Here is a 15,657-nt window from a genome sequence, read left to right as displayed (position 1 = left end):
CAGACCACCCCCCTGACCCTCATCGTTTCAGGCAACCACCGGGAGTCCATCCAGCTATTCCTCATCCACTCACCCCAGGTTCCCTTGGTGCTGGGGTTCCCATGGCTCCAGACCCACAACCCGACCATTGACTGGAGGAGATGTTCCCTCACTGGATGGAGCGAATTCTGCCACTCACACTGTCTGCGCTCCGCAGATCCGGCTTCTTCATCTCCTTCTCCCGCTCCTCCTCCGCCCGATGTTTCCTCCGTGCCCTCCGAGTACCACGACCTCGCCCAAGTATTCAGCAAGGACCTCGCCCGCACTCTCCCTCCCCATCGGCCCTACGACTGCGCCATCGACCTTCTCCCTGGGGCTCCTCTTCCCAACAGCCGCCTGTATAACATCTCCAGGCCGGAAAAGGAGGCGATGGAGACTTACATCCGCGACTCCCTGGCCGCCGGGCTCATTCGGCCCTCCTCATCTCCCCTGGGAGCGGGTTTTTTCTTTGTGAAGAAGGACTCCTCGCTCCGTCCTTGCATCGACTTCAAGCCCCTAAACCAAATCACCATTAAGAACAAATCCTCGCTTCCCCTCATTGACCCCTCCTTCGAGCCCTTATGCGAAGCCCAGATTTTCTCCAAACTGGACCTCCGTAATGCCTACCACCTGGTACGTTTCCGTGAGGGCGGTGAGTGGAAGACGTCGTTCAACACTCCCCTGGGTCACTTTGAGTACCTCGTGATGCCTTTCGGTCTCACCAACGCACCAGCAGTCTTCCAAGCCCTGATGACAGACATTTTTCGCGACATGCTGAATCGCTTTGTATTTATTTACCTGGATGACATCCTCATCTTCTCCCGCTCTCTCCCAGATCACCGCCGACACGTCCGTTTGGTACTCCAGCGCCTCCTGGAGAACCGCCTGTTCGTCAAACCCGAGAAGTGCGAGTTCCATGTCCCTTCGGTGCCCTTCCTGGGCTACATCATCGCCCGGGGGCAACTCCAGCCAGACCCCGCCAAAATCCAGGCCGTGGTGGAGTGGCCCACGCCCGCGATCCGCAAGGAGCTACAGCGCTTCTTGGGGTTCGCCAATTTCTACCGCCACTTTATCCGGAACTACAGCAAGGTGGCCAGTCCTCTCACCGCGCTCACCTCCACGTCCACCCCTTTCCAGTGGACTCCGGCGGCATCCCACGCCTTTTCCCATCTCAAGGAGGCCTTTACCAGTGCCCCGGTGCTCAAACACCCCGACCCCTCGCAACAATTCATCATCGAGGTGGACGCTTCCGACACCGGAGCAGGAGCCGTTCTCTCCCAACGGGATCCCGTAACCCAGAAGGTTCACCCCTGTGCTTTTTTTTTCCAGACGCCTGTCTGCGGCTGAGAGGAACTATGATGTCGGAAATCGTGAACTGCTGGCGGTGGTGTGGGCCCTCCAAGAGTGGCAACATTGGCTCGAGGGTACCACGATCCCTTTCCTGGTGGGGACTGATCATAAGAACCTGGCCTACCTGCAGTCCGCCAAGAGGTTAAATCCTCGCCAGGCTCGCTGGAACCTCTTCCTGAGCCGCTTCAATTTCACCCTCTCCTTCCGACCAGGCTCCAACAACGGTAAGGCTGATGCCCTCTCCCGCTTGTTTTCGCCTCCCGCCAGTCCAGACACACCTGAACCCATCCTACCCTCCTCCTGCCTCCTGGGAGCGGCCACCTGGGAGATCGAGCAGATCGTCAGAGAGGCCCAGCAGAAACAACCGGACCCCCGGCCAGAGCCCTCCGACCGCCTGTACGTACCCGATGCCGCGCGGTCTCAGGTTCTCCAATGGGGGCACTCGTCCTCGCTCACCTGCCATCCGGCCGTTACGCGCACCCTCCGTTTCCTCCAACAGCACTTCTGGTGGCCCCGCATGGCCAAGGACACCCGCGAATTTGTGTTGGCTTGCTCAGTCTGTGCGCGAGGTAAGGCCTCTCACTCGGTCCCGGACGGTCTCCTCCGTCCCCTGCCCATCCCGAGTCGCCCATGGTCCCACATCGCCCTGGATTTCATCACCGGTCTTCCTCCCTCCAACGGGCACACCGTTATCTTAACCATCATCGACCGTTTCTCCAAGTGCGTGCACTACATCCCCCTTCCCAAGTTGCCCACCGCCTTGGAGACGGCAAAACTCCTCTCACAGCACGTCTTCCGACTCCATGGAATTCCGGTGGACATCGTTTCCGACCGAGGCCCCCAGTTCTCATCACAGGTCTGGAGGGAGTTCTGCAAGGCGGTGGGAGCCACGGCCAGTCTCTCCTCCGGCTACCACCCGCAGACCAACGGGCAGACCGAGCGGGCCAACCAAGACCTGGAAGCGGCGCTGCGGTGCGTGGTGGCCCGTAACCCGGTCTCATGGAGCGAGGCCCTGCCCTGGATCGAGTACGCCCACAACTCCCTCTCCTGCGCCGCTACAGGTATGTCACCCTTCATGGCCTGTTTCGGTTATCAACCCCCTCTGTTCAGTGACCAGGAGCACGCCGTGGCTGTCCCCTCCGTCGAGGAGCATCTCCGTCGGGTCAGAGGAGTCTGGGCCGAGGTGAAAGCCTCTCTCACTCGCACGGCGCAGAGGAACAAGCGCTTGGCCGACCGCCATCGGTCCCCGGCTCCGGACTACAGGCCCGGCCAAATGGTTTGGCTCTCGTCCCGCGACCTTTCACTACAGACGGATTCACGTAAGCTGTCTCCCCGGTTCATCGGCCCCTTCCCAATCACGAAAATAATTAAGCCGTGCTCCGTCAGGCTCAAGCTCCCCGACTCCCTTAAGATTCATCCCACTTTTCACGTCTCCCTTGTCAAGCCTGTTTCCTCCAGCCCTCTGAGCCCTCCGACCGTCTCCCCTCCACCCCCCCTGATCATCGACGACCACCCGGCATTCACGGTGTCCAAAGTGTTGGACGTGCGGCGCCGGGGTAGAGGGTTCCAGTATCTGGTGGACTGGGAAGGTTATGGCCCAGAGGAGCGCTCGTGGATTCCTCGCAAGCTCTTCTTAAACGATTCCCCGATCAGGGAGTTCTACGCCCTACACCCGGACAAGCCGGGTAGGACGCCAGGAGGCGTCCGTTGAGGGGGGGGTACTGTGGCGGTTCGGGTTTGGGGGGGCCTGGCGAGTGTGATTGCTTTCAGGTTCTCGGCAGTTTCCAGCCAGGCACACCTCCAGATTGAGTGGGCGTCGGCTCCTGCGCACCTGCTGCTCATCAGCGGCAATCACCACCGGCATAAAACCCAGCCTCGCCAGGAGCCAGACGCCGGATTATCCCGTCACCTTACGTGGTACTGGCTCATGTCCCGACACGCTGCCTGCTCGCCTGATCTTGTTGCTTCCCGCGCCTGTCTGACTTCCGTGTCCTCTTGTTCCCCCTCCAGCTGTCCTGTGCCCGTCCGAACCCGAGCTTCCCGCGCCCATCTCCGAGTTCCTGACCGGCGTTCATCTCGCCTGCGCTTCCCTCGCCACGCCGCTCACCTGCCTCTTCCGCGCCGCTCCCGCTGCTTCTCCACCAGCCCGCCACCCACTTCCAGCGCTCGCCGCCTCGACGCCCGCCAGCCAATCCTCGCTCCCGCAGCCGCGCCCGACCCGCCGCGTCGCTCCACCTCTCGCTCCCCAGCCCCGGTTTCGGATCGGGCTGCTTTCCTGCCTCCTCTTTCAATAAACCCAGTTCACACCACCCCAGTCGCTCTTGGGTCCTCTTTTCCCCACTCTCGGTTCTCCGAACCGCGACAGTCTGCTGCTAATGTTATACATCAATGGCTACATTACGCCGCCACCTCTGTGTGATCTATATCTTTGCTGCTGTAACACTGCAAATTTCCCCATTGTGGGACTATTAAAGGACATTTTTATCTTTTTATCTTTATCTTTTCTGTCATGCTGTTTTGTTATTTTATAGAAGAAAAACATTTTTTACATGTTTGAGCAGTCACAAAAGAAAAAGTAGCAGTGTATGTCAAGGTTGTGCTTAAAATGATTGTTTTCACAAAAAGCTCCTTTTCTCTGTTTTTTGTCTGAAATGGGAATTTTGACGAAATTTAGCTATTTTCTAACGCTGTCAGCGAAAAATGGATGAAAGACGAGAGTCTAATCTTTCTTTTGGTACGTGGCATGTTTTTATAGCATTAGAGCACAATATTCTGTGGGCCTGGAAAAATCAATCAAAATCCAGAAAATTGAGGATTGAGGGGAGTTGCTCTCGTGAAAAAGGCTGGGATTTAATGAGTTAAGAAGTTCTCCCAAGTATTGGCAAATCGGTTTTGGCCATTTTCAACAGCAGTCTTTCTTGTGGTGCAGTCCCCCAACATTTTAAACATGCTGTGGTGCAACCCATGCTTAAGAAATTTGGCCTTGATCACGGTGTGCTATCTGATTTTATACCCAATTACAGATTGCCTTTTATTTCTAAAATTCTGGAAAATGTGGTGCACATGCAGTAAAGATCTTTCTCGGATGAACAAAATGTCATGGAGGTTTTCCAGTCAGGTTTCAAGAAAATGCATAGCACAGAGTCAGCCCTGCTCGTGTTGGATATAACTGTTTGACGCGGTGGACCAGTTTACTTCTAGCTCGTTTACAGCACAAGGTGGGCATTACTGGTTGCACTCTTGAGTCGTTCAAGTCCTACTTGACTGGCAGGACCGTTTGTGTTTGCCTAGGTTGCTCTGAGTCCCGCACTGCCTTTCTGTCGTATGGTGTGCCACAAGGTTCAGTTTTAGGGCCCTTGCGGTTTTCGTTACACTTACTACCCTTAGGTTCCGTCTTACGAAAAAAAAAAAATATCCGGATGTCAATTAATTTCTTGAATTTCAACAAAAAGAAGACAGAAGTTATGGCGTTTGTACCAGTGGCCGTTCTAATTTAAACCCTGTTGATCTTGTCCCCCTGGCATCTTATCAAAAGCCAACAGTCTCAAACTTGTGTTTTAAACTGGACGGTGATTTTAAATTAGATTGGCAAATCAGTGCTTTTGCTCAATCAAGCTTTTTCACCATAGGCAGCTTGCTAAAGTGAAGCTCTTTCTTTCCCAGCAGCACTAAGAAACAGTAATCCATGCCTTGGTTACATCTAGGCTAGATTTCTGAAATGCACTTTACTCTGGAGTCAGCCAGTCTTTCCTCAAGCCCCTCCAATTGGTGCAAAATGCTGCTGTTCGTCTTTTAACTGGAGCTCGGTAGACAGATCACATAACCCCAATCTTGGCATATTTTCGCTGGCTCCCAGTGCACTTGAGAGTTTGCTTTAAGATATTTCTGTTCGTCTTCAAGTCACACATTATGCAAAGGACTTTGTTACAGCTCCAGCTGTTGTGAAATACGCGATATAAATAACGTTGTATTGTATTGAATTGTATCCGTCCCAGTACCTTGCCTGACACTATGGGCTTGCGACCTTGACGATGGAGACGCACCAAACTTTGCATCACCACCGTCACAGGAACAAGAGCCAAAATGAGGGGCACAAAGACTCTTAAGGTGACTGTAGAAAGTGGACCACAAATTTTGGTTGGCTCAAATCCAGGATGCCTGCATCATAGGACTAGATTTGATATCGAAATGAAGAGCAGTGGTGGATGTCGCTGGAGCTGCGCTGCAACTGGGCTCAGTGGTGGATCCCCTGCACCCAGCTGTTGAAAAAGGATTGCAATCTACAACTGTGTTGCTGTCACCAGAAGGGTGTGCCGTCTCAAAGATCACGATGCAAGATACACACCCACCATCCAATGGGACCAGACAAGCCATCGAGGAACTGTACCAACAAAGCTGTGAAGGGTTAGACACGGATTAGAGCTGCCGGTAGCAAGAAGTTCACTGACATCTTTGCAGTAAAAGACAAGGATTGTACACATACCAGCGTGGTCCAGCATGAAATGTACATGGGAGATCCAACCCCCATTCGCCTCCGCCATCAGCGTTTTCCCTCTGCTAAACATGCCACTTCAGAGAAACAAATCTAAGAGATGCTGGAAGCAGGAGTGATAGAACCTCCGTCCAGTCCCTGGGCAGCTCCAGGGGTTCGAGTCAAGAAAAAGGATGGCACCTGGTGGTTCCGCGTGGACTATCGAAGGCTGAACGAAGTCACATGCAAGGACTCTTACCCTACGGCACGGATCGACGACGCCCTTGACAGCATTGCCGGGTCTAGCTGGTTCAGTTCCCTCGACTTTCTGAGTGGGTTTTGGCAAGTGGAGCTGGCCCCAGAGGCGCGAACAAAGACTGCATTCTCCCTGGGTCAAGGATTTTGGCAGTTCAGAGTATTGTCATTCAGACTATGCAATGCTCCAGCCACCTTTAAACACCTGATGGAGAGAATCCTTGCTAAAATCCCACGCAGCCCTTGTGTCGTCTACCTGGATGAGCTGTTGGTCCATGCGACAACCTTCTCGGTTGAGGTGGACCACCTGCAGGAGATGTTCAGCACCATCCGTCAAGCTGGGATTTGTTTCCACCCCAAGAAGTGCCGCCTGTTCAGGCAAGAGACGGCATTCTTGGGGCATGTCATCAGCGCACCAGGAGTGGCCACTGAACCAGCAAAGACAGCAGCTGTGAAAGACTGGCCGGTGCCGGAAAACATCAGCGAGCTGCGCAGCTTCTTGGGTCTGGCGTCATACTACCGCTGATCTATCTGAAACTGGTCAAATATTCCAGTGGAATGAGGACTATGAACGTTCCTTTGCCGAACTCAAGACAGCATTAATCGGGGCACCGGTGTTGGTCTACTCTGACCTCCAACAACCATTAATCATGGACACAGATGCCAGCAATGTGGGCTTGAGGGCTGTGTTGTTACAAGAAGGAGAGCATGGTGAGCAAGTTGTGGCCAACAACAGCTGGGCTCTTTGCCGCCCTGAATGCAACTACTGTGTTACACGAAGAGAATTGCTGGCAGTTGTTTTGGCACTTCGTCAGTTCCGACTAGGGATGTAAAGATTCATTGAAAATCAATTTAATATCGATATAATCGGCTCAAAATATGCATTGATATAAAAAATAATTTAAAAAAAATCGATTCGCTGTTGTCTCATGTCTGCTGTAAAAAAACTGCACACCAACACTACTTGATAAAGATAAAGATAAAGATGTCCTTTAATAGTCCCTCAATGGGGAAATTTGCAGTATTACAGCAGCAAAGATATAGATCACACAGAGGCGACAGCATAATGTAGCCGTTAATGTATAACATTAGCAGCAGACATTCATAAAAAACATGAAAATATACACAGTATATACATATATACACAGATCCCCATGTATATACACACTTGCATCCCACATCATATACAAGTGTAAGGAAACACTCCTAATGTCTGTCCATGGTACAGAGGGGAAATAAATAAAAACGCTGCAATGATAAAAAAATACTGAATGATAGTAAATCCAGCAATTATAAAAATACTGCAGTGATAAAAGTACTGCAATGATAGAAAGTACTGCAATGATAAAAGTATTGTAATGGTAAAAGTACTGCAATGTTAAAAAAAATACTGCAATGATAGAAAATACTGCAATGATAGAAGTACTGAAATAGTAGAAGTACTGCAATTATAGAAAATACTGCAATGATAAAAGTACTGTAATAGTAAAAGTACTGCAACGATAGAAAAATACTGCAATGATAAAAGTACTGTAATAGTAGAAGTACTGCAATGATAGAAAATACTGCAATGATAAAAGTACTGTAGTGGTAAAAGTACTGCAATGATAGAAAATACTGCAGTGATAAAAGTACTGTAATGATAAGAATACTGTAATGGTTAACGAAATACAACATTGGTCAATATTTAAGTACAGCTTTGGAAAAAGCACAGCAGTCGTGTGTAAGGCATTCTAGGACTGCACAATTGCACTAATGGCCGCCCGTTTGTAGGCCTGACCAAATGTTCTTGTTAAAAAGTCTGACAGCAGCCGGCAGGAAGAGCGGCAAAATCTCTCTTTCGTACAGCGAGGGTGTAACAGTCTATCACTGAAGGAGCTGTGGAGTGTTCTAAGAGTGTCATTTAGTGGGTGGGCTGGGTTGTCCAGGATTGATTACAGTTTTGTCGTCATCCTCCTGCCCCCCACTGAGTCCACAGAGTCCAGGGAGCAGCCCAGGACAGAGCTGGCCCTCCTCACTAGTTTGTCCAATCTCTTTTTGTCCCGGCCCGAGATGCCTCCTGCCCAGGAGACCACTCCATAGAAAATGACCGGTGAAACCACCGAGTCATAGAAGTTCCTGAGGAGTGTCCCCCGAACGCCAGAGGACCTCAGCCTCCTGAGTAGGAAGAGTCTGCTCTGACCCTTCCTATAGAGAGCGTCTGTGTTGTCGCTCCTGTCCAGTTTATTGTTCAGATGAACACCCAGGTACTTGTAATTTGAGACCCTCTCAACGTCTGTTCCCTGGATATTCACTGGTGCAGATGGAGAGTTCCGACGCTTGCAGAAATCCACCACCAGCTCTTTGGATTTCCCAGCGTTGATTTGGAGGCGGTTCTGCTGACACCAGTCCACAAAACCCTGAGTAACCCCTCTGTACTCGCGATCGTCTCCGTCAGTGATGAGGCCGACAACCGCAGGGTCATCAGAGAACTTCTGCAGGTGACAGGTGGAGGAATTGTATTTGTAGTCCGAGGTGTAGAGGGTGAACAGGAAGGGAGCCAGAACAGTTCCCTGCGGCGCTCCCGCTGCAGAGGAGGACGTCAGGCACACAGTCCTGTGTTCTCACGTACTGTGGCTGGTTTGTGAGGTAGTCGTGGATCCATGTGATGAGGTGGTGGGCCACTCCCGCCTGCGCCAGCTTGTCTCCCAATTGGGTGGCCTGAATGGTGTTGAAAGTGGGTCCATCGAAGAGCTCACCAGGGTGCGCAGATGGACGAGGACCAGTCTCTCCAGGGTCTTCATCAGATGAGACGTCAGCGCCACTGGTCTGAAGTTGTCCATCCATCTTCTGTACCGCTTCTCCTCACTAGGGTCGCCGGGGGTGCTGGAGCCTATCCCAGCTATCTTCGGGCAGTTGGCGGGGGACACCCTGAACTGGTTGCCAGCCAATTGCAGGGCACACAGAGACGAACAACGGCCTGCCATGCATGTTTTTGGAATGTGGGAGGAAACCGGAGCCAGGATCGAACTCACGCCCGATGCTGTCTCTCACTGTGAGGCCATGGTGCTAACCAGTCGGCCACCGTGCCACACTCTATATTCCCTTTTTATTTATTTCCGCAAAATTCTACTGGGTACACATGAGCCTACAGGAGTGGCCTAACTCGAGCAACGCAGAGTATAAAGCTGAAGCTACTTCCTGTCGCTCGCGCTCTTTTTGTGCTCTTTTTCGTGCTCTCTTTTGTGCTTTTTTGGCCTCCTCTTTGTGGCCTCCTTTGTACCATGTGGTCTGTTTCTCTCCTGACCACGTGCATGGAATGCCAGGGACTTTTGTTCCGGTATGTGCTGTTTTTCAAGTATCTTTCCACTATGATCAGAGTTAAGTGCTCATGGGTCTCGGCACGTCGTTGTGGATGAAGAGACATCCGTTGCACCTTAAGGCATCCTTACCGAGCCCAACAAAATTGTTAGCCACAGCAAGCATTCAAAACGCTGTCCAGTGCTCCTCCGCAGGAGGGCCTGAGATGTCAAGCAGCTTAGTGTACCGCGCCCACACGTCTGATGCCAGATCATTTTTTCATTATTCCATTTTTTTCCTTTTTACCTACATATTGGGAAAAAACGGGTTAATAATTGCTAAGCATTGTTTTTCCCGAGTTTTATGATATGCATCACGCTCGTGATTTCTCTCACTCTCGCTCTCTCTCTCTCTCTCTTATTTTACCCTTATTTTTTAGGCACATACCACATTTTGAATGTACAGATGATATTATGCATACTAGTAAAGCAAAACAAAACGTTTTGTATTCAGGTGAGATAAAAACAAAATAAAAATCAATTCAAGTGATGATTTTAGTTTATTTTAGCACGGTGTATTTCCTCAATTTTATTCATATGATTTCAGTCCCTTCTATATTAAAAAAATGTATTGTATCGGTGCTCAAGAAACGTGACGACAAGTATTTCTTTGAGTATTTATAGGTAGTTCCATAATGATAATTTTTGGTTCCATTCGAAATGCACGTAATATTTAGACGCTTGCGGTAAACATCAATACGTTTTTCGTTAGTGGATCGCAAATCCGCAATGAGATGAGCGTGCTAACAATTTTAAAAAATACATAAATAAAATATCGAATCGAAATCGGGAACTGAAAATCAAAAATCGAATCGGGGCTTGAGTTAATCGTTACATCCCGAGTTCCAACACTAGTTTTATGGGCAAAGATTCCTCCTGCGCACCGGCCATGTCTCGCTCACCTGGATTCTCAAATTCCGAGAAACTGAAGGGAAGCTGGCTTGATGGATGGAGACTCGCAGCTGCCCTTTGAGAACCCACGCGCAGCCACAAAGTGTCAGCAGCAGGTCCAGATATGGCGGAAGTCAACCTGGAGGAATTAAAACAGGCTCAAGAGGGGGACTTCCGGTTTGACGGCATGCGGGAGTAGTCGCTCGCTCTGGCGCTCCTGACCTTTATAATTACTACCTTAGAAAATTACTCACTAACTGCAACCATAGTGACGTTTAGTTTCAGTTGTTCATTTCTCCTCAAATATTGATACACTTACCGAAATGGCTAGTAGATCCACGAGGAACCAGGAACAAAGGAAAGTGGAGATCGACGCCGCCAACGAGCCGATCATGGCTATGCTAAAGACTATCCTTGAAGAGCACAGAACATCGCTCTCCGATGAATTAAGAGTGTCAACTGAACGTTTGGAAAACTAAAGACTATCCTTGAAGAGCACAGAACATCGCTCTCCGATGAATTAAGAGTGTCAACTGAACGTTTGGAAAACAAGTTGGACAACATTCAAACCTCTATTTCCAACCATGAGCAGTGGATCGAGTCCCTGGAAACTTCGGCCATAGCAGCAGGTGAAGAAATGCTAAGTTTGGCTGCTACGCTAGCAACAGTGATGGAGGACAATGTCAAATTGAGAGCTAAGCCAATCGAACTGGAAAGTCGGAGTCGACGCAATAATGTTCGTCAGTTAGGCGTACCGGAAAACGTCGAAGGGCCTAGGTCGACTTCATTCTTCTCTCAACTACTTGTAGACGTTTTTGGAATGGACACTCTGAGAACGGCCCCAGAGCTCGACCGGGCGCATCGTACGCTAACGGCCAAACCTGGCCCCAACTCGAGACCCCGGGCGGTTGTTGTTTGCTTCCATAACTACCAAACCCGTGAACTTGTGATACGCAAAGCTCGAGAGATGCGAGGAAAACTTAAATATAAGGGTACCCTCATCCACATCGTTGAAGATTATTCCCCGGAAGTATTGGAGCAATGTTCTGCCTATCGTGGAGTCATGAAGGAATTATATGATCTGGGACTCAAACCACAGCTTTGCTATCCAGCCAAGCTGCACATCATGTCTGACGACGGCATCCGGAGATGTTTGGCATCTCCAACTGACGCTAAGAACTACATCACTTCACATCGTGTCCAGATTTAAAGCTCCAACTAGAACTAAAGCACTCAGGCACATATTCTATGGTCAACTACGGAGAATCTTGGTAGATTGGCATTGCCAATTTTGTATTATTATTATTATTATTAATATTATTATTATTATTATTTTGCATCCTCTCTTTCTCTTTGAATTTTTTTTCTTCCTTTTCTTCATATTTTTTTTCTATTAACCAGTCTTCTTTTTATTTATTTTTTTTTTCATTTATTGCTTTTTAAAAAATATATATTTATATTAACATGTATTATTATTATTCATATTATTTACTCATTATTATTATTATTATTTTTGTTTGTTGTTTTTTTAATATATATTAATTTTTTTTATTTATTTATTTTTTTGTTTTGTTTTGTTTTGTTTCTCTCATACAATTAGTATCTGATCGGATCAAAATGCTGCATTTGTGACCTAGCCGTCTAACATCCGCATATTATTCCGTATCGGTTGTAGTTAGTGAACTCTTCTTGCCGTAACAGGAAAGCCATTCATTTTTTTATCAAGATATCTTTGCAGGGAAAAGTTTGTACCCTGCTGTGCAATGGACACTCAAATTGTGTTGACTTTTTTGGGTTCTGCCCTGGCCAGTTATTTGTTCAGTATACGTGTGTGTATGTGTGTATACCCTGTTTTCCCATGCCCACCCATTTTTATTTATTTACTTATTTACTTACGATTTGTTCCCTTTCTATTCCCCGCCTTTTTATTTATTTATTTTTTTATATATACAGCTGCCTGTCCCAATGACCAATTTGCTTACACCCAACATCAACCTTGTACAATATCCATCTTATTTATGAATTATGAACAATACGGACAGTGGTCTTAGATTTGTTTCATGGAACGTTAGGGGTGTGGGGAATGCAATCAAAGCCAATAAAATCATGACCCACCTCCAGCGTCTTAAAGGAGATATATTTTTCCTTCAGGAGATACAACTTAGAAGCAGGGAGATAATGCGACTTAAGAGGAAGTGGGTTGGCAACATATATCATTCTAAATTTAATGCCAAAGCTAGAGGAATGGCCATACTTATGCACAATAATATTTGTTTGAACATCATAGAACTGTTACTGACACGGATGGCCATTTTGTACTTGTTTCAGGTAATTTACAGGGCTCCTTAGTGATATTGGCTTGTGTTTATGCGCCAAATTGGGATGATGATTCATTTTTTGCGAAACTATTTGCTTCTTTACCAAATGTCGATAACTACTATCTTATTATTGGAGGTGATTTTAATTTGATTCAGGACGTTTTGTTAGATAGATCTTCATCTACGGCCTCCTCTTTAAGCAAATCGGCTAAATCGTTGGATTTCTTTAAGGCTCAATTGGGCATCGTGGACCCATGGCGCCATGCTAATAACCCTGTAACCAAAATATTCTCATTCTTCTCGCATCCACATCATACATTTACGCGTATAGATTTTTTTCTCATTGAAAACAGATTACTCCCTAAAATAGTGTCATGTGACTACCACACCATAGCCATATCAGATCATTCGCCAGTTTCCCTTGATCTGAAACTAGGCACAAGTTCTCGACCTCTGAAATGTTGGTAATTTAATTCTAGCCTTTGTATAAATGACCAGTATACGACCTTCTTGAGATCGTTCGAAAGTGGAATGACTCCCCTGATATATCTAGAGGTATATTATGGGAAACCTCAAAGGCATATATGAGGGGCCATCTTATAAATTTTGCTTCTAAATTAAAGAAAGAAGAGCTGTCTCACACGACGAGTTTACTAATCAAGATTAACGACCTGGACAACCGATTTGCATTAAACCCCGATCCAAACCATTTCTCAGAGCGTTTGAAACTTCAATCTAGTCTAGATCTTACGACCACTACAGCAGCTATGGCCCAGATAATTAAAACAAAGCAAAGATCTTTTGAATCTGGTGATGAAGCTGGGAAATTTTTATCTCATCAAGCCCGTGTGAGGGAAACCTCGAGATTAATTCCGATGGTGAGATCTGCCAGTGGAGAAACTGTACTAGACTCGGATGGAATAAATGACGTATTTACTAATTTTTTTTCTGATCTATATGCTTTGAGGTCACCACCTGCTGCGCATGATATGCTTCAAAGTTTACGATTCCCGCAGGTGGAGGGGTCGTTGGTAAAGGGTCTGGGGGATCCTGTCACTGTGGTTGAGGTATGTGAAGCTATTAAATCTGTTCAGACTGGTAAATCGCCAGGCCCAGATGGTTTCTCAGCTGAGTACTATAAGGCCAACACAGATCTTTTAGCCCCGAAGGAAATGTATAATGAAGCTTTTTCAATCAACCAACTACCCAAGACTCTGTCAGGAGCCACAATCTCTCTGATCCTGAAAGCAGACAAGGACCCTTTGTCCTGTAGTAGCTATAGACCTATCTCGCTTCTAAACGTGGATTTTAAAATTCTTTCTAAGATTCTTGCACTTCAACTGCATTGTGTATTGCCCCAAATCATTTCTTTGGATCAAACTGGCTTCATGGCCAGACGAAACTCGTACCATAACTCCAGACGTCTCTTAAATGTTATTCACACTTCAGGCAGCTCAGTACCAGAGATCGTTGTGTCTCTAGATGCAGAGAAAGCATTTGACCGTGTCGAATGGTGTTTCCTATATGAAGTTATGAATAAATTTGGCTTGGGCGAAGGCTTTATTCGTTGGGTGAGGCTACTATATTCCTCCCCATCTCCTTCAGTTCGTACAAACCATACTTTATCTTCGCCCTTCCTACTGGGAAGAGGTACCAGGCAAGGTTGCCCTCTCTCTCCTCTTCTGTTTGCCATTGCTATTGAGCCTCTGGCCATATGGCTGCGCTCAGAAGAAAGAATTCAAGGTATCACGAGGATGGGTATGATGCATAAGGTCTCCCTATATGCAGATGATTTGCTTTTGTATATCTCAAATCCTCATGCTTCACTACCAGTGCTTTTTGAGATACTAGACCGTTATGGCGCTCTTTCTGGTTATAAACTTAACTATCAAAAAAGTGAGCTACTCCCTCTCAATTCTTTGGCTAAGGAACTCTCTCGTTCAGTAGTCCCCTTCAGATGGGTAGAAACCGGATTTCGATATCTTGGAGTTTTTGTTTCCCTTTCTATCCCTGAAATGATGAAACAGAACTTCCTATCTTTATTGGAATGTACTGGGAAAGATTTTGACCGATGGTCTCTACTACCATTGTCGTTAGTAGGACGTGTCAATTTAATCAAGACATCCGTTCTTCCTAAATTCTTGTACCTTTTTCAGCATATTCCCATTCTTTTTAGCAAATCCTTTTCTGATAGGTTGGATAAATCAATTTCACAATTTCTATGAAATGGGAAACCTGCCAGAATCCGTAAATCTATACTTCAATCTCCAAGGAACAACGGTGGTCTTTCCCTTCCCAATTTTAGACAGTATTATTGGGCGGCCAATATACAGAAAGTTTTGTATTGGGCACATGATGAAGATGATTCTACACCTGTCTGGGTAAGAATTGAGAAGTTGTCAAGCCGCTATTCTCTACTGTCAATACGTGACTCATCACTCCCTGTCATGACCCGTGTCGGGCAGGTCAGTGTTTTGTTATTGTTTTCGTCACCTTCCTGCCATGTTTATGTTTGTCAGCTGAGTAGGGGCGTTTTCCCTCAGCACTCCGTCTCCACCAGCCACGCACCTGTTCCCCATTAGCCGCGCACACCTGACTCCCATCTGCTCCCCTAATGATGGACTATTTAAGCACCCCTTGCCGACAGCTCAGCGTCGGAACATTTCTCCTGCTACTCCCTTTACGGACTGTCACGGCCACTTTCATTCTCGCTCTCGCTCTCGCTCTCGCCCTCGCCCTCGCTCTCGCTCATGCCCATGCCCATGCCCATGCCCATGCCCACGCCCATGCCCATGCTCATGCCCACGCTCATGCCCACGATCCCTAGTGTTTGTCACGGTCCTCGTTATTTGTCATTTTTGTTCTGTTTAGTCACGTCTAATTTGTCTCTGTTGTTTTGCACCCTGCCACGTTTGTTTGTCCACGCCACGTTGTTTGTCCTCGTCTGATTAATTTAATAAATTCCCTTTAGTTTACCCTTTGCCCTGCTTCCTCGCATTCTGGGTCCATCTCCTCC

The 15,657-nt window shown here is 47.6% G+C and overlaps 1 protein-coding gene across 3 annotated transcripts in view; it reads right to left on the bottom strand.

Annotated features, from left to right (window-relative positions):
* The window catches only part of aldh3b1 (aldehyde dehydrogenase 3 family, member B1), an 83,835-nt gene extending 73,507 nt beyond the window's left edge, over positions 1-10,328 (bottom strand). For 2 of the 3 annotated variants that reach the window (XM_088317584.1, XM_088317586.1), the window contains exon 1: positions 8,706-10,328. In XM_088317584.1, coding sequence (XP_088173710.1) covers positions 8,706-9,060 — 355 coding nt within the window. In that variant the 5' untranslated portion in view covers positions 9,061-10,328. The remainder of the gene's footprint in view (positions 1-8,705) is intronic. The other variant, XM_088317585.1, reaches the window with a different exon arrangement.
* Positions 10,329-15,657: the final 5,329 nt, after the last annotated feature.

Source organism: Idiotropiscis lumnitzeri, chromosome 15 (assembly GCF_059441095.1).
Source record: "Idiotropiscis lumnitzeri isolate Australia: NSW breed Sydney's pygmy pipehorse chromosome 15, RoL_Ilum_1.0, whole genome shotgun sequence".
In the NCBI taxonomy this organism is placed as follows: Eukaryota; Metazoa; Chordata; class Actinopteri; order Syngnathiformes; family Syngnathidae; genus Idiotropiscis; species Idiotropiscis lumnitzeri.
This window is presented reverse-complemented; position numbering and strand designations above follow the sequence as displayed.